The following is a 20,561-nucleotide window of genomic DNA, read 5'->3' on the forward strand; positions in this document are numbered from 1 at the left end:
CATGGATGTTAGCTAAGGGCTGATCTTCCTCGCAAAAAAAAAAAAAAAAAATCACAATCTGTGTAAGCATCTTTCAAAAATTCTTACATGAATATTTGCACAAAATCATTCATACCTGAAAATTTTATAAAAACAATTTATTTGGTATAGGCCATTAGCTTATTTAATCCAAAAAGGGTTCATTCTAACACATTTAGAAAAAAGCAGAATATATCATCTTACAAGTAACATCTGTTCTGTTTCATGGCATTTTGCCATGAAAACTTATATAGTTTATAAGTTTTATATAACTTATTGAAATTTTCAAACAAAATAATATTTACTAATTTTAGGAAGCATTTTAAACCCATCTCAATTCATTATAGAGGATGAAATGATATTTAAAATGAGTGAAAATTAACAAGCAATGCAAATATATAAAAATTACTTTGAGTTTTAAATATAGATTTCTACCTTCAATATACAAATATGTTGAGGGTGGGGAAAACAGGGAACACGGTATTCAATATCTCTATCCAAGGTTACTATTTTCCCTCTGCTTGACTCATTTTCACTGAATACATGCAAAACTAATGTAAATCTCCAGATTAGGAAGATACGAACAACAATAGTATATTGCTTCCCACTTATAAATTAGGAAAATATCTACTAATAGTTTCTAGTAGTATTTGTCTTAACAAAATTTGAAAATATTTTGGTGACAGTCAAGTACTTTCTAAAATTGTGGTGTATGATAAAAATGTAATAAATAGAATGTGAGTATCAATCAAAAAATCATTCAATTTATATAACAGCCATGCTTCCTTCTATTGATCCATATGTAGCTTTCTATTAGAGCTCTTAATATCAATTATTCTTAAATTATGCCCACAGAAGGCTCTTTTTCAATTTGTTTAAAATATTCCCCCATATGATTCCTAGTCTAATAAAAACACCTGATTATTACACAATGAATCCTATTACTTAAACTTTCATTTTATTATTATTACTTATAAGCTGTCATTTCTTCAATTTAAAAATAAGAGAGCAGGGGCCGGCCCCATGGCTTAGCAGTTAAGTGCACGAGCTCCGCTACTGGCAGCCTGGGTTCGGATCCGGGCGCGCACCGACGCACTGCTTCTCCGGCCATGCTGAGGCCACGTCCCACAGAGAGCAACTAGAAGGATGTGCAACTATGGCATACAACTATCTACTGGGGCTTTGGGGAAAAAAAAGGAGGAGGATTGGCAATAGATGTTAGCTCAGAGCCGGTCTTCCTCAGCAAAAAGAGGAGGATTAGCATGGATGTTAGCTCAGGGCTGATCTTCCTCACACACACACACAAAAAATAATAAATAAAAAAAAAAAAAAATAAGAGAGCATATTTTCTACATGACCAAGAGAATAAGTGATATATTCAACCCTACTCTGAAAATATAAAATTTATAGTAGGCCCCTGAAGCTTATATATCTTGACAAAATGGTTGCAAGAATTACAAAGGTTAACTATTAATGCAAACAAGCAACGAAATTTTAATTAAAGCACAAAAGCAAAAGGCAAACTATAAAATGTACCTCTCTCAACATATATCTTGCATGCCTTTATCCTCACCTCTAACGCCAGCATCCTATTCCTGTCCTTTCAATTGGTCTCCCATGGCCACCCTTGACTCCCCTCCATTCTAGTTTCCATACAGCAGCCAGAGTGATCTTCTTAAAAATACAAATATGAGAGTACAAAATAAGATCTTTAAAAATCCTTCAATGACTCCCCATTGATCTTAGGGCTAAGCACAAATACTTTCTCTAAGATCTTGCATAGCTGGGACCTTGCTTACTTCCTCCTCATCATCTGTTCCACCTTCTTCCTGTCTATTCTGCAGACTCACAGGCTTTCCTTTCTATTTCTCAAACTCAAATATGCCCCTTCTTATCTCAGTGCCTCTGGACAGACTATTCCTTCTGCCAAGTTTGCTCACCCCTGCCCACTCTCCACAAATTTCTCTTCTTTCCCCCACATTCACTTGACAATTCCCACTTATACTTTAGAGTTCATCTAAAATGTCAATTCCACACAGCAGGCTTTGTTGACCCTCACCCTCCGCCTTACTCCTTCAGACTAGGTTTGGATTTCCAGTTATAAATTTTGATAGCACCAAATTTTTCACTTTTTATAGCAGTTACAACCTGCAGTTAAATAATTCAATTCCCAGAGATAAATTCAATTGCTGAGATAAAAATCTAGGAAGTCAGGGACTTGGTCTGTCTTATTCTACTGCGTTCATTTTATTCACAGTGGTATCCCCAGCAGCTAAATAATGTGTTGAACATTGGAAGCACTCGACACACAGTGATTTATTGATTCCTCTTTCAGGGTTAAAGCATTGTTAACAGGTGCCTGGAGAATGACCACATGAGCCTCATACAACAGTTACTTCTTTACTCCTTAAAGTTCTGAAATAGAACATATACTGAGAAGCTCTTTTGCCTCTCTAAACCCCAAAGCTACTTAATACTAATGCCTGAAAAAGCCAATCAACGTCCCAAATATGTGGGCTGAGACTGAGATTATATAAATTGCTTCACTGGTTCCATTTATTCTAAGTTGTGTATAGCTCATCATCAGTAACAAAAAAAACCACACCAATACCAATTAAGAATTTCTGTAAAGAGCACTGAAATGGCATATATGTCCTTGATTCAAGTAAAAGATTCACCATTTCATTAGTTGTGAAATTCAGCAAGTCACATCACTTCCCAGGGTTTGTTTACTCTAAGGACACTTACAACTTTAAGACTCTATGATTATATTAACTAAATACCCATCCCAACACATATACAGGAATAGAGTACACGGAAAACCGGTAATTGGTAAGTAAATTAAAATATTTAATCAAAAGAGGGAGTCATGGGGCTGGTTTGGATCCCAGGCACGCACCGACGCACTGCTTGGCAAGCCATGCTGTGGCGGCGTCCCATATAAAGTGGAGGAAGATGGGCACGGATGTTAGCCCAGGGCCAGTCTTCCTCAGCAAAAAGAGGAGGATTGGCAGCTGTTAGCACAGGGCTGATGTCCTCACAAAAAAAAAAAAAAAAAAAAGAGGGAGTCATGAATATATTTCATTTTAACTTAAATTATATAAATTTTTCAACATAAGACTGAGACCGTTTACTTGACTAAAGTTTTGCTAAGTGATATTAATGTGGCCTTTGTCTTAATAAATCATTCCCACACTGCGAAAGTTATGGTTTCCAGTTTCCTTTAAATGGCATTACAACTAAAGACATTTGTGAACGAATTTGAATGAAGAGTCCTTCAAGACTTTTCACCAATATTTCACAGTTGTCTTTTACACACCTAATTCAACTGCAATCTATTTACCAACTAGCATTGAGTAATGTTTCAAAGCAAGTGACTAGTTTCCTACTTTTCATAGGAACTACCTTACCATACTCATATTTCTCAATCTGTGTAGGAGTAAATTAAATTATATAATTACAATAAAAATTATAACTGAGATACACAGGTTCAGAAACAAACACAACTTTCTTTAATAAGACACTTGATTATCTTTCTCTTCTAAATCATCCATGTTGAGCTCACACCATAGACTAATTGTATCAGATTATCTGGGGGCACAGCCCAGACGTCATACAATTGACTTCCGATAAGCTTAAAATGCAAAAGGTAGGAACAGAAGTGGACAGAAGTACCAGAAAGTGGTCTATTAGCCTAGCTTTAACGCTAGGGGCATGAGTCAGTATGTCTTACAAAGGGAATGGGGAATACCAGAGAACTGGTAAGAAAGATAAGTTAAGAGAATTTCTACTATGTTAGTACAGAATTGGTACCATTCCAAAATTAGCTTAAAGTTTTGTTGACCATAATAACACACAAAATAAATACAGGTTAATTAAGTGATATGTTGTAATTTAAAAAGGATTAATTAAACAGGCTACACTTAAAACAAATCTTGATGAATGAGTAGTATTTAAATGAGGAAAAAAGGATATAGGAATGAGCAAAAGACTGGGAATGAGCATGGTATACGCAAGGGTCATCATGTAGACTTGCCTGACTAGAGAAGTGGGTGACTGTTTGGCAGTAAGGAAATCTTCACATTCTTGGTAGAATACTTTCCTGGAGAAGGTCCATTATGTCAAAATGATAAAAGTAAAAATTGATTTTCCCATGGAAACAATACTATAATAAATACTATGTTCCTGATGCCACATTATTTCTTCACAGAAATGACTACTAAGATCTCATTTAAAAACAGTAAGATTGCAGGGATTTTGAGCTCCACATTATGCACTCCAGCCGTTAGATGCAGCACAAGAGAAATGAGATCCCAAAATACCTGGCTTTGCTGGTTTGAAAATCAACGAGGAACATACCCAGGAAAACTACAGAACGTCAGGGAAAGAAAAATCTGCCCTTAAAGGGCCCACACACAGACTTACTGGGCCCAGAAACCAACACAAAAACACCAGATAGAAAAGTACACAGTCCACCAGCAAAAGAGAGTCACTTACTAAGCTTGGAACGCATCACACAGAGGCAGGAAGCAGCTGGGCCCACCCCCAAGGGACAGAGACACTGGAAGCAGGCATTATTGTGACCTGGTTAGGTCTTCCTGACACAGAGGTTAGCAGGTACCACTGGAATCCTCATTCTAGCCTGAGAGTGAAAGGGTCTACCCTGCCCACTAGAGCACCTAAGGCAAGTGAGCATAACCAGGCAGGAGACAGTCCACCCCAGGGACTGGCACAGCCCAGCAGCAAGACCTTGACTGCTTTCCAATGCCTGAAACAGTAGTGCACTGCCAAGCCTGAGGCCTGCCCCCCGCCCAAAAGCTAGGTAACAACAGCCAAGAGCTACTGAGCAAGGCTCACCAGGAGTCTGCAGCATTTGTGTGCCCAAGGGCCCAGCAACCAGCCACACTGGAGGCCTGACTCACTGACTAGCAAAACTGCAGTTGTTATGTGCTACTAAACTCAAACTCACAATAAGCCACGCCAGGGGCTAGCACTGCACAATAACGTGCCTGTAGGGGCCGGCCCCGTGGCTTAGCGGTTAAGTGCGCGCGCTCCGCTACTGGCAGCCGGGGTTCAGATCCCGGGCGCGCACCGACTCACCGCTTCTCTGGCCATGCTGAGGCCGCGTCCCACATACAGCAACTAAAAGGATGCGCAACTATGACATACAACTATCTACTGGGCCTTTGGCGGGGGACGGGGGGAAAGGAGGAGGAGCGGCAATAGATGTTAGCTCAGAGCCAGTCTTCTTCAGCAAAAAGAGGAGGATTAGCATGGATGTTAGCTCAGGGCTGATCTTCCTCACACACAAAAAAAATAAATAAAATAAAATAAAATAAAATAAATAAATAAATAAAGTGCCTGTAGCAGCAGCACGCACTCTAAGTCTCATAACCAGCCAGCCAAGCCTACCCATGTGCCTGCAGCAACATCAACCTCACTACAACAGACAGACACACACAACCAACACAGAGGACACCCGTGGAGCACTTGGCACAGGTAAGGGGGGTGGAGAAGGCTGCTGGGCCCCATAAGGCATCTTTTACATAAGTCCACATTTCCAAGTTTGGGAGATATAGCCAATCTATCTAATACATAGAAATAAACAAAGAGAAGCAGGCAAAACGAGGAGACAAAGGAATATGTTCCAAGTAAGGTAACCGGACAAACCTACAGAAAAAGAACTAAATGAAACAAGGATAAGAAATCTACCAGATAAAGAATACAAAGTAAGAGTTATAAGGATGATCACTCATCTGGAGAGAAGAATAGATGAACTCAGTGAGAACTTCAAAAAACAATTAAGACAATACAAAAAAGAACTAATCAGAGTTGAAGAATACAAGAATGGAAAAGAAAAATCCAACAGAAAAAATCAACAGCAGAGCACATGACACAAAACGGATCAGCAAGCTTGGCAAAAAATTAGAGAAAATCACCCAAGCTGAACAGAAAAAAGAAAAAAGAATAAAAAAGAACAAGGACACTCTAAGGGACCTCTGGGACAACATCAAGCATACTAACTTCTGCATTATAGATGTCTCAGAAGGAGAAGAGAGAGAGACAAAGGGGCAGAGAACTTCCTTCAAGAAGTAATAACTGAAAAATTCCCTAACCTGGGGAAGGAAACAGACATCCAGGTACAGAAAGCACAGAGAGTATAAAACAAGATGAACTCAAAGAGAACCACGCCAAGACACATTATGATTAAAATGTCAAGAATAAAAGATAAAGAGAGAACCCTAAAAGCTGCAACAGAAAAGTAACAAGTTACATACAAAGGAAACCCCATAAGGCTATCAGCTGACTTCTCAGCAGAAACTTCACAGACTAGAATGGCATGGCACAATATACTCAAAGTGCTGAAAGTAAAAAAACTACAGCCAAGAATACTCTACCTCGCAAGGTTATCATTCAAAATGCAAGGAGAAAGAAAGAGTTTTCCATTCAAGCAAAAACTAAAGGAGTGCATCACCACTAAACCAGCCTTATAAGAAACGTTAAAGGACTTACTTTAGTGGAAAAAAGAAGACCACAAATAGGAATAAGAAAATTATAAAAGACAATATATCACTGGTAAAGGCAAATACACAGGTGAGGTAGTGGACCTATAAAACTAGTATGAAGGTCAAAAGACAACACTACTAAAATCATCTATATCTATGACAAGAGGTTAAGGAATACAAAAAAAATAAAACAGGTAAAATATGATATCAAAAACATAAAACATATGGGGGGAGATAAAAGTATAGGGCTTTTAGTAAGAGGTCAAACTTAAGAGGCCATCAACCCACTATGGATTTCTATTTACATAGGTTATTATATATGAACCCCACGGTAACTACAAACCAAAAACCTATAATAAATACACAAAAAACAAAGAGAAAGGAACTCAAACATAACACTAAAGATAGCTACCAAACGACAAGGCAAGAGAGCAAGAGATGAACAAAGGAACAGAGAAGAACTACAAAACCATCTGGAAAAAAAGTAACAAAATGGCAATAAGTATACACTTATCCACAGCTACTTTAAATGTAAATGGACTAAATGCTCCAATCTAGAGATGTGCAGTGTGTGAATGGATAAAAAAAGAAGACCCATATAGATGCTGCATACAAGAGACATACTTCAGATCTAAACACACTCACAAACTGAAAGTGAAGAGATGGAAAAGATACGCCATGCAAATGGAAATAAAAAAAAGCTGAGGTAGCAATACTTACATCAGAAAAAACAGACTTCAAAACAAAAATTGTGACAAGAGACAAAGAAGGGCATTACATAATGATAAAGGGAACAATCCAACAAGAGGACATAACACTTGTAAATATCTATGTGCCCGACATAGGAGCACCTAAATACATAAAGCAAAGATTTACAGATATGAAAGGAGAAATGGACAGTAACACAATAATAGTAGGAGACTTTAAAACTTCACTTAAATCAGTGGGTAGATCATTCAGACACAACATCAACAAGGAAACATTAGCCTTAAATGACAGATTAGACCAGACGGACTTAGTAGATATATATAAAACATTCTATCCAAAAATTGCACAATACACATTCTTTTTGAATGTTCATGGAACATTCTCTGGGATAGATCACATATTAGGCCACAAAACAAGTCTCAATAATTTTCAGAAGACTGAAATAATACCAAGCATTTTTTAAGATCACAATGGCATGAAACGAGAAATCAACTACAAGAAGAAAACCGGAAAAGTCACAAATATGTGGAGACTAAACAAAATGCTACTGAACAACTATTGGATCAACAAATAAAAGGAGAAATAAAAAAATACCTAGAGACAAATGAAAATGAAAACATGACATACCAAATTTTATGGGATACAGCAAAAGCAGTACTCACATGGAAGTTTATAGAAATACAGGCCTACCTCACAAAAACAAGAAAAATCGCAAATAATCTAATAATACACCTAAAAGAACTAGAAAAAGAAGAACAAATGAAACCCCAAATCAGTACATGGAAGGAAATAACAAAAATCAGAGCAGAAATAAATGAAATGGACACTAAAAATACAATAGAAAAGACTGATGAAACTAAAAGCTGGTTCACTAAAAAGATAAACAAAATTGAAAAACCTTTAGCTAGGCTCACCAAGAAAAAAAGAAAGAAGGCTCAAATAAATAAAATCAGAAACCAAAGGGGAGAAACTACAACAGACACTACAGAAATACAAATAATTATAAAAGAATACTATGAAAAGCTATATGCCAACCAATTCGACAATCTGGAAGAAATGGATAAATTCTTAGAATCATACAACCTTCCAAAACTGGATCAAGAAGAAATAGAGAATTTGAATAGACCAATCACCAGTAAGGAGATCGAAACAGTAATCAAAAACCTCCCCAAAAAACAAAAGTCCAGGACCAGATGGCTTCCCCAGCAAATTCTACCAACCATTCAAAGAAGATGTAATACCTATCCTTCTCAAACTCTTCCATAAAATTGAAAAGGAGGAGATACTTCCTACCTCATTCTGCAAGGCCTGCATTATCCTGATACCAAACCCAGACAAGGATAACACAAAAAAAGAAAACAGAAAACTACAGGCCAATATCACTGATGAACATAGATGCAAAAACCCTCATCAAAATATTAGCAAATCGAATACAACAATACATTAAAAGGGTCATACACCAGGAACAAGTGGGATTCATTCCAGGGATGCAAGGATGGTTCAACATTCACAAATCAATGTGACAAACCACATTTACGAAATAAAGAATAAAAATCACCTGATCATCTCAATAGATGTAGAGAGAGCATTTGACAAGATCCAGCATCCATTTATGATAAAAACTCTCAATAAAATGGGTATAGAAGGAAAGTTCCTCAACATAATAAAGGCCACATAAGACAAACCAACAGCTAACATCATACTCAACAGTGAAAAACTGAAAGCTATCTCTCTAAAAACAGGAACAATACAAGGAAGCCCACTTTCGCCACTATTATTTAACGTAGTGTTGGAAGTTCTAGCCAAAGCAATCAGACAAGAAAAAGAAATAAAAGGGATACAAATTGGAAAGGAGGAAGTAAAGCTGTCACTATTTGCAAATGCCATGATTTTATATATAGAAAACCCTAAAGAATCCACCAAAAAACCATTAGAAGTAATAAACGAATACAGTAAAGTTGCAGGGTACAAAATCAACATACAAATATCAGTTGCGTTTCTATACACAAACGACAAAATAGCAAAAAGAGAAATCAAGAATACAATCTCATTTACAATTGCAAAAAAATAAAACAAAATAACTAGGAATAAATTTAACCAAGGAGGTAAAAGACCTGTACACTGAAAACTATAAAACACTGTTGAAAGAAATCGAAAAAGACACAAAGAAATGGAAAGGTATTCTGTGCTCATGGACTGGAAGAATTAACATTGTTCAAACATCCATACTTCCTAAAGCAATCCACAGATTCAATGCAATCCCTATGAAAGTCCCAATGACATTTCTCACACAAATAGAACAAAGAATCCTAAAATTTATATAGAACGACAAAAGTCCCCAAATAGCCAAAGCAATCCTGAGAAAAAAGAACAAAGCTGGAGGTATCACACTCCCTGATTTCAAAATATATTACAAAGCTATAGTAATCAAGACAGCATGGTACTGGCACAAAAACAAACACACAGATCAACAGAACAGGATCGAGAGCCCAGAAATAAACCCAAACAGCTAATTATTGACAAAGAAGCCAAGAACACACAATGGAGAAAGGAAAGTCTCTTCAATAAATGGTGTTGGGGGGCCAGCCCGGTGGCACAGTGGTTAAGTTTACGTGCTCCACTTCAGTGGCCTAGGGTTCTTGGGTTTGGATCCCAGGCGTGGACCTATGCACTGCTCATCAAGCCATGCTGTGGTGGCATCCCATATACAAAATAGAGCAAGATGGGCATGGATGTTAGCTCAGGGCTAATCTTCCTCAGTCAAAAGGAGGAAGACTGGCAACAGATGTTAGCTCAGGGCCAGTCTTACTCATCAAAAAACAAAAAAAAATGGTGTTGGGAAAACTGGACAGGCATATGCAAAAGAATGAAAGTAGACCATTATCTTATACCATACACAAAAATTAACTCAAAATGCATTAAAGACTTGAATCTAAGACCTGAAACCATAAAACTCCTGGAAGAAAACATAGGCAGTACACTCTCTGACATCAGTCTTTGCAGTTTCTTCTGAATATCATGTCTCCTCAGGCAAGGAAAACAATAAAAAATAAACAAATGAGACTAGATCAAACTAAAAACTTCTGCACAGCAAAAGAAACCATCAACAAAACGAAAAGACAACCTACATATAGAGGAAGATATAGAGGAAGATATCGATATAAATTATATATTGATAAGGAGTTAATATCCAAAATATATAAAAACTGCTATAATTAAAAAGACAAGAAATAACAAATGTTGGCGACAATGCGGAGAGACAGGAACCCTTGTACACTGCTGGTGGCAGTATAAACTGGTATAGCCACTATGGAAAACAGTATGGAGATTTCTCAATAAATTAATACTAGAACTGCCATATGATCCAGCTATTCCACTACTGGGTATTTATCCAAAGACTTCAAAAACACTAATTCAAAAAGATACATGTACCCCTATGTTCATTGCAGCATTATTCACAGTAGCCAAGACTTGGAAACAACCCAAATGTTCCTCAACAGATGAATGGATAAAGAAGATGTGGTACACATATAAAATGGAATACTACTCAGCCATAAAAAAGATAAAACTCTTGCCATTTGCAACAACATGGATTGACCTGAAGGCATTATGCTAAGCAAAATCAGTCAGACAGAGAATGCCAAATACTGCATAATTTCACTCATATGTGGAAGATAAAAACTAAAAAAAAAAACCAAACACATACCCTACACAGAGAATAGATTGGTGGTTACCAGAGGGGAAGTGTGGGGGGGAGGCAAAAGGGGTACAAGGGCACATGTGTACAGTGACAGATGGCAATTAGACTTTGGGTGGTGAACACAATGTAGTCTTCATAGAAATCGAAATACAATGATGTATGTCTGAAATTTATATAATGTTATAAACCAATATTACCTCAAAAAAAATTGTATTATGTTTACAAAAGTAGTCCGAATGTGAATAAAGTGTACATAGAGAACATGTACCTAAGCAATAAAATAAAATAACACTTAAAAAAAAGACAGTATGAATGACACAGTAGACTGTATACTGCATAGTGTGTTTGTGTGTATGTTATGCATGTGCGTGTGTGTGTGTGTGTGTGTGTGTGTGTATACCTACTTGTTTCCATCCTTCAACAGTCCTTGAGGGACTATTTTGCTAGAGTATCAAAAGCTTCAGCCTGACAATGAATTTGAGCAAAATTTTAAAGGCACAGAATTGTAAGCTTGCTCCTAAATCCATTAAAAGAATTCCCCTTCTTCCAATCTCAATTCATTCATAAATACTACGTTACCATAACCATCTCTCTAGAGCACCTTTGTTTCCCTTTCAAAATCTACTTTATTTAGTTACAAAGACTGAGCATTCACCATTACTCTCTACCATAATCTTCAAAAACATATGGAAATCCCTCTTTTACAGGAGCTAAATTAGCAACCACAGAAGGAAACAAGTCTCATTACTTCATGGTTACAAATCCATCTGCTCCATTCACTTGCCTGCACCTCCCCCAGTTGTGTGCTGAAGTGGGAGAGCCAAACGTGCACATCTCTTTCCTAACTCCATGTTCAGTGACTTCATGCTGCTAGCTTAAAATCAATCACGCGGGAGTATGATGGTGGGAGTTTTGCGAGTACTTCCAAAACTTACAGTAGTAGACTTATAAAACTAAAATTTATTGTGTTTTCAGCATTCTGTAAAGAATAGCAGTAGTTGGATAACCAAATAAAATTTTTTTAAAGTTTCATTGATACAAGATTTTTAATCTCAAGAAAACATTAGTCTAGTAAATGTTTTTTATGTTTGAAGTCAAGTATTTCTGACCACATAGAAATACAATAAAAGGTTTAAATAAACTTTATTATCATCCTACTCTAAGATCTCCTACTAGTAAAACAACAGACCAGAGGAATACTTGAATCCTAAAATAAATTAAATCCTACACAATATAAAAAAAAAAAACTCTCCAAATGGTATTCAAAATGTGGAGTGTGATAGAGTATGCGAATGAGTGTTTTGAGGAAGAGGTACGATTAAAAACAAACAAATCAAGATTAGTACCAGTCTGACCAGGGAATCAGTATTTTAGAACTGAAAGGGATCTGACATAATTACCAAAAGCCCCCATAATTACAGAGCCAGAACTTAAATTACTTTTTCTAGACTATATAGTTAGTGAGAGCAAGGCTTTGTTAAAAAAAAAAAAAAAAATCAGGGTTCTTAATTTTCAATTCAGTGTTTTCTCTACTATACCTTAACCACATGAAACCTCCTAACTCGTAAAAGTTATAGACAAATTGGTGGAAATAGAGAAAAATTTAGGCATGCAGTGTTACATAACCATATTAAAGAAAATGGTATTTAGTGAACTATAACATCACAGAAGTCCAGTTCTACATCCTGTGTCCCAGTACTTCAAGGAGGTCAAAGATCCAGACATTCTAACAAACTTGGATCTCAGAATATAATGAACAACTTAGATGGAGGAACACACATGAAGCACATTCACCTATTTTTATAAAGAACACAGAGCTGGAAGTTTAATCAAGCTACAGGAAAGGGAAAAATTAACCTAGGGCTAAGTGTGCATCATCTTAAGTATAATGTTAGGTTAGTATTAAAAAATTAAATTCATGCTGCTAACTATTTTAATAAATAAGATTTTTAGTAAGATTTTCCTGATAAATGAAACACTCCTAGACCCAAGAGTAAAATACATTAAAATATTGTGGGGAAATAATTAACATGGAAGTCATAAATGGGAACTCAATTAACAAGAATTTATTGAGTATTCACTATTCTATCACATACAAAACACTATATTAAGCATTAGTTTCAAGAATGCTTGAATTATTTCTTCCCAAAGAAACAAAGAGATAGTGGCTGCTTATACAAAACCTGTCATCTATAGTTGAAAAACTTATTCTTATATTTATGTGTTCATAAGAACATAAAAAATAGAGAAACAGGAAAATGAATTTAGTTAAAAAAAAAAAGTCTCTATAGATATCTTTATCGCTGATTACCAAATTTTCTATCTGTCTCCGGCTATAAAAGTCATACATGTCCATTTTGTAAAATGTAATTTTCTGCGTCAGCTATAATCAGCCATAAATCCACAATCTAAAGATCACTGTTAATATTTTAGTGTATTTCCTTCAGTCTCTTTGCTATGAACACATATTTACAATTTTTTACACAGCTGAAATCATATAGTACACATTATTTTGCATGATTTTTATTCTATTACATTTCCTATTTGTTTAATAACCCTTCTTAAATATTTTAATGGCTGCAAAACTATCTATTTCAAGGGTCAGCAAAATTTTTCTCTAAAGAGCCAAACAGCAATTGTTTTAGGCTTTGCAGGTCACATCATCTGGGTCACAACTACTCAATTCTGCCACTGCAGCACAAAAGCAGTCATGGACAAAATGCAAATGAGCATGACTGTCCAATAAATCTGCATTTTAAAAAACAGGCAGCAGTACACTCACTAATAAAATGACAACCTAATTTAAAAATAGGGAAGAGATCTGAATAGACATTCTCTAAAGAAGACATCCAAATGACTAATAAGCACATGAGAAGAAATGCAAATCAAAACCATAATGAAATACCACTTCACACCGACCAGGATGGCAATAATCAAAAGACAGACAATAATAAGCGTAAGCGAGGAAATAGATAAATCGGAACCCTCATACATTGTTGGTGGGAATGTAACACAGTGCAGCCACTTTGAAAAACAGTTTGCAGTTCCTCAAAAGGTTAAAGACAGTTACCATACATATGACCCAGACATTCCACTCCTAGGTATATATCCAAGAGAAATGAAAACATAAGATCACACAAAAGCTTGTACATGAATGCTCATAGTAGCATTCTTCATAAATATCCAAAAGGTGGAAACAACCCAAATGTCCACCAACTGATGAATGGATAAACAAAATATAGTATATCCATACAATGGAATATTATTCAGCAATAAGAAGGAATAAGTACTAATAGCTACTACAACATGGATGAACCTTGAAAATATGCTAGTAAAAGAATCCAGTCACAAAAGAACACATATTATATTATTTCATTCATATAAAATGTCCAGAATAGGCAAATCCATAGAGATAAAAAGTAGATAAGCAGGTGCCTAGAGCTAGAAGCTTTGGGGGGATATAGGAAGTGACTGATAGTGGATACAAGATTTCTTTGTGGGGTCATTAAAATGTTCTTAAATTGATTGTGATGAAGGCTGCTCAACTCTGCAAATATGCTAGAAGCCACTGACTTGAAGTGGGTAAACTGTATGCTACATGAATTATATAAATATACAATTAACATTCGGTCTGTTCTATAGATATAAAAACATTAACTTATTTCCTCTTCTTTTAAATATTTAGATGGTTCCTAATTGTTTTTACTCTACTGCAGTAAACAGAACAATAATCATCTTTCTGATTAATGTCTGTTTTGAGCTAAGTTTTCAAATGGCAAAGAATATAATATGGCAAGAGTGTAAAACTTTACTGTTGCAAATGTCCATTGAGTTGTGCTTGTCTTCTGGACAAGTCTAGGAACCTAATAATTTATTATTTCTATGGCAAAAGGTAGTAAGAAAAATGGTAAAACTTTCAGAACATATCTCTTGTCATTTTAGAAACAGTGATATTATTAGTACCATAAGCACTTAATCTTGGGACCTAAATATCCATATCTCCTCCTCTTAAGAGAAAACCCTTCAGGAAGGAACATAGTGGCATTAGAACATATCTCCTTTCTGCTATGCTAATCTTGGGGTTAAGGGGAACAGAGATGGAGGGAGTTAATAACCACATTTCACTTTCCAGAGTAATAAGGTTCCCTGTTCACTTGTATCTTATGGTTTCTACCACACTAACCTTATCCCCCTTCCTGGAACTTTGCTCATACTATTCCTCTTTCCTAACATGTCCTTCATGCCTCTCTCTCTATCCCAATATACCCATTCTTAAAGACCAGTTTTGGCCTCAATCCACATGAGGTCTTCTTCAGCTACCCTGGTCCATTCTATCTCTAGATGAAAACTGCTCTCAGTACCATATGAACGACTACTTTACTTCTCTCCATTTTATGTGCTTTAATTCTGTCTCCTCCCTCTCCTTCCCCCAAAAAAGCTAAGACAAGGTCAAACCTGGCTCTTCCTATAATCACCCAAGTATTAGCTTGATAACATAGAATGTTACGGAATGGAAAAAAACTTATGACATGAAGTTGAAAGAAAAGGTGGTTAGGGGATCAAAAACAGGGAAAACACTGCAATGAGGGAAAAGAAAGGCAGGGAAACTAAGACGAATAATCTAGATCAAAATATATCTGGTAGGGAATGGGGGAAAAGAAAGAACTCTGGACTGTTAAGAACAATCTGATTCTAATTCTTACTCTGCCCTCAACTCACTGGATCATCTTGGACTAGCCACTTACCTTTCTGGACCTTAGCTTCCTCATTTGTAAAATTATGGATGTTGGATGGTATAATAACTTAAATTTCTAAATTCCTTCACAATTTTCAGAACATTTTCACAAGTATTATTTTCATTACATTTCACTTAGCAGGGATTTTGTTTTATTCACTGCTGTATCTGCAGGACCTGGCTGGTACAAAGTAGGCACAAAATATTAGTTGAATGAATACATGAATTTGATCCTGACAATAACCCTGTGAGGAACGCAGAACAGGGTAGGTATTATGAGGTTTATTTTACATATGAGAAAAACCAGGGTTCAGAGAGTTTAAAATACTTGCTCAGAGTTCCACAGCTAAGTGGTAGAGCAGGATGCAAACTGAAGTATTCTAATTACTAGTTCAAAGTTCTCTTTCCAGGTGTAAAATGTGTTATATTTTAACATACTCTTAGGCAATCAGACACAAGAATAATGAACTCCTCTATTCCCAACCTTTCAAAGAAAGAAATCATTCTATAGAAAGTAGTGAATGAAGGATTCAGAAGACTTATCTGAAAGAATACTTAATAGTCAGTAATGCTATACATATGAAATAAAGGAGCTAAAATCCAATTCCTGACCTTCTTTGATAATACTTTATTATATTTTTCTGTGTTCCACAGCGTCTACACTCATAATTATGGCTGGCTATTTCGCAAATGCTTGCTATTAATCACAAGGGAGAAGGAGCTCAAATCTATCTCTACAAGTAAGGTTACTGTTCAAACCATAAACCTTACTGCAGGCCTCCCCAGTCACCAGAGGTTGAGGAACTAACCTCCCATTCTGAAGTTTAGGATCAGTTGAGTTATAGAGGAAAAGTCTCGACAGAGCAGCATGAGCTGGAAATATCTATGCACCCAAAGATGAAAACACAGTAAGAGCTGTAGGACAAAGCTCTATTCTCCAAGACTCTCAGAAGTACAAGACTGTGTGGAGAGAAGGGAACTCTCATACACTGCTGGTGGGAGTGCAAACTGGTGCAGCCACTATGGAAAACAGTAAGGACATTCCTCAAAAAATTAAGGATAGAACTACCATATGATCCAGCTATTCCACTGTTGGGTATTTACCCAAAGAACTTGAAAACACTAATGCGTAAAGATACATGCACCTCTGTGTTCACTGCAGCATTATTCACAATAGCCAAGACGTGGAAGCAACCTAAGTGCCCATCAAGGGATGAATGGATAAAGAAGATGTGGTATATATACACAATGGAATACTACTCAGCCATAAGAAACAATGAAATCCAGCCATTTGTGACAACATGGATGGACATTGAGGGTATTATGCAAAGTGAAATAAGTCAGAGGGAGAAGGTCAAATACCGTATGATCTCACTCATTAAGTAGTAGATAATAACAACAACAAACAAACACATAGAGACAGAGATTGGATTGGTGGTTACCAGAGGGGAAGGGGGGAGGGAGGAGGGTGAAAGGGATAATTTGGCACATGTGTGTGGTGATGGGTTGTAATTAGTATTTGGGTGGTGAACACAATGTAATCTATGCAGAAATAGAAGTATAATGATGTACACCTGAAATTTATACAATGTTATAAACCAAGGTTACTGCAATAAACAAAAAATTAAAAAAAAAAAAAAAAGAAGTACAAGACTGTATTTCAAGAACCTAAGTGGGTAAGAAGAGAGGTTGGCTAGAGATAACACCTTCAGATTTGAGAGTGTACTTGTGACCAAGGCAAGCAGCCTCTTGCCTTGAGGCTATAGGCTAGTAGGAAAATCTGTGTGTGTATTGGGTAGCAAAATCTTTTAATCAAAAAAAAAAAAGATTGCAAACTCATCCAAACGTAAAATCATTTCTTTCAAAAATAAATAATTTCTGGATATGAAAAGGCCCGCCAATAAATAAAGTAGCTTAAGTACAAGGATATTGACCACAATATTTTGTCATATGGGAGGTAGTACATAAGTGGATGTTTCTTAAAGCAAACTCATCAAAATAAACACCTCTTTTGAAAATAAATAAACTGAATATTTTCCACTGACTTATGCTCCTTTGGTTTCCTCTCCCTCTAAGAGGACTTCTATCAGGTATGTGCCAAAAGTAAGAGAGCAGCTATACTGAAACAAATTTCCATAGCACTCAAATAAAACAAAGTATCTGGGAAAGAGGGGAAAAAAAGTATTATCAATAAGTAGGGTAAGGGGCTGGCCCAGTGGCGTAGTGGTTAAGTTCATGCGCTCCACTTCGGCAGCCCAGGGTTCAGGGGTTCGGATCCCAGGCGCAGACCTACATACCACTCATCAAGCCATACTGTGGCGGCATCTCACATAAAAAAATAGTGGAAGACCGGCACGGAGGTTAGCCCAGGGACAATCTTCCTTAAGCAAAAAGAGGAAGACTGGCAATAGATGTTAGCTCAGGGCCAGTCTTTCTCACCAAAAGAAAAAAGTGGGGTAAAAGACTATGAAAAGTCACATCACTGGACCCTGAGGAAGAAACTGACATACAGATAAAGACTGAGAGAACAGGGTTTTATCAAGATAAACATTCTGTAAATAAAGGTTAAGTTTAAAGGAGTAATTTAAAAGTTTTTAGGAATCTAGTTCTATAATCTGAGAGTTATCCCATAATAATAATCTACTGTTCTACTTACCTTTTAATAATTAATTTTCTCTTCCCTTTTAAAAGTTATTTTCCCTATCGGTACAAACAATATATTTAAATTTTTCTGCATAAATACAATACAGTGACCTTACCTAGTAGCAAACTGAATGAGTGCATTTTGAAGAGTCTGCCTAATTTCAAGAAGAAAAGATTCATCATCACTTAGTGTATAATACCAGTACTGGACATAATCCCTCAAAGAAAACTGGATAACCTGAAGCAAAATATTGGAAAAAAATACAACTTGTTAGGATTTAAAAAGTAACAGTGGCAAACTAAAACCTAAAAGGATTATTTGCCAATTTATATTTATTCTCTACATACTAAATTGTAGTGGTAAATAACAGCCTTCATTACAAAAGCATCAATACTCTAAAAACTATTTCAAAAAATTTTAAATGATTTTAAATTATCCCAATTAATCCACTACATAAATTTTTTAAAAATTAAAGAGTTATCTATGGCCAAGCCCCATTCAAATTCAGGTGAAGACAGAGCTTGCAGAAAAAGTAAATTTTCAATGCTGTAACATAATGAAGAGTTTTAATCAGTTTGATGGAATAAGATGCAAAATCATGCCAATGAACCTTAATTCTCAAAAAGAAACCATTTTTCCAAGATTATATCAGATTCATTGCAGTCAAATTACAAAAATGACATAGGAGTTCACTTAATTCTAATACGTTTGATACTGCCAACAGTATTAAGTTAGCCAATAAACAGCAAATAATACAACTTAATGTATAACGTTTTTGCAAATCAGATAAACTAAATATGGGTTCATCTATAAAATAAATGTTAGAATTTTAAAGTACACATTATTTATAAAAATCATATAATCAAACAAACATGAATGAAAAATATTTTGGGGGAGAATATTTTTAATTCTAATTTTTTAATATTTTTGGAGCAAACCAGGTATATCTATTTTAAAAAGTAATAAAACAAGTAGGAAAAAATGTCTGATTTACCAAACCACTAAGCTTGTTAATTAGCTAAAGAGTAATACTTTAACTGTAAAATAATTAGAAACATTATCAAATATGTCAGTGAAAACTTTTTTTCCTAAACACAAATTCAATCAAAAGGCTTTAATATTAAGTAAACCACCACATTACAAATGAGTTCATAAATAAGGCAGCATCTTTATGTACAGAACCCAAGGACAGCATTATAATGAATTTCTAGCATATTACATAAAGCAAAAGTTATTTCTTAGTATTCTCAAAAGAAATACACCTAGCACACAATAGTAAATGGAATTCAAATACCACATACTGAAACTCACTTGCTGGAGAGGTTCATCAATTATATTGGCACCCGTCAATCTTCTATCAATCTTTATAGTCCTGGCTTCCCGTTTCATTTCCTCTAAGCACTTAAAAGAAACCATAACATGTTACTGCATAGTTTCTTGATTTAAAATCTCTGTAGTTTACTTCTAAGTATTTATTCATTGTAACTTTCTTGTCATTATCTTCAAGTCAATAAACAACCTTATTTCTTGAGACTCTAGTATAAACCAAACACTATTTCTCAAGTTAATAAAACTTAACATCCAGAAAAAAATACCTATTGTTATCCTCAAAAGTTTAATAAAATCAGCAAACATTATTGATAATGTGAGAAAATTGAAAATATACAGATACATTGTTGCCATATTTCAATGAAACTTTAAAACCGTAAGTTAATGTTTCAGGTGAGTCAAATTACTAATTGCCTTTATTAAATGCTTCCTCTCATCCTCCTTCCCCCTCCCAGCCCAAAACAGAATATCAGCTGCCATATAAACATATTTTTAATTGATTTTTATTTAGGGATGATTTTTAGCAACTAAAGAAAATGAATTTCTCTATTTCTCTGTAGTCTTCAGAAAGATCAGTGGCTGGGAAATAGGGTGAAAAGTAGTGGGATACTCTTCAATTAAAAATACAAACCAAAGCACAAATACATAGATAAAACATAATACTTCAAGTTATAACATACAACCCCTAAATTTTTTTTCATAAAACATACTTCTAAATCATTTTAGAAATGTCAGATCAAAATCACTATTTTTTATACTCCCTACTAAAAAATACAAGACTTACCCAGTCTTTGACAATGATTTATTACTGCTTAGGATCTTAATTCTTAAAATATTTCCCATCTTCTATAATTACCACTCAAATAAATGGACACTATAGGCGGCTAAGAATGATTCAAAAAAATAAGTTTCATTTCCTCA

At 35.5% G+C, this 20,561-nt stretch overlaps 1 protein-coding gene across 2 annotated transcripts in view; it reads right to left on the reverse strand.

Moving 5' to 3' along the window:
* SNX13 (sorting nexin 13) overlaps nucleotides 1-20,561 on the reverse strand; it is a 129,065-nt gene that overhangs the window by 61,601 nt on the left and 46,903 nt on the right. For both annotated transcript variants that reach the window (XM_087428153.1, XM_004418952.3), the window contains exons 4-5: nucleotides 19,623-19,712; nucleotides 18,427-18,548 (exon numbers count right to left, since the gene is read on the reverse strand). In XM_087428153.1, coding sequence (XP_087284279.1) covers nucleotides 18,427-18,548; nucleotides 19,623-19,712 — 212 coding nt within the window. The remainder of the gene's footprint in view (nucleotides 1-18,426; nucleotides 18,549-19,622; nucleotides 19,713-20,561) is intronic.

Source organism: Ceratotherium simum, chromosome 1 (assembly GCF_057802395.1).
Source record: "Ceratotherium simum simum isolate JZ-2026a chromosome 1, ASM5780239v1, whole genome shotgun sequence".
Classification (NCBI taxonomy): domain Eukaryota; kingdom Metazoa; phylum Chordata; class Mammalia; order Perissodactyla; family Rhinocerotidae; genus Ceratotherium; species Ceratotherium simum.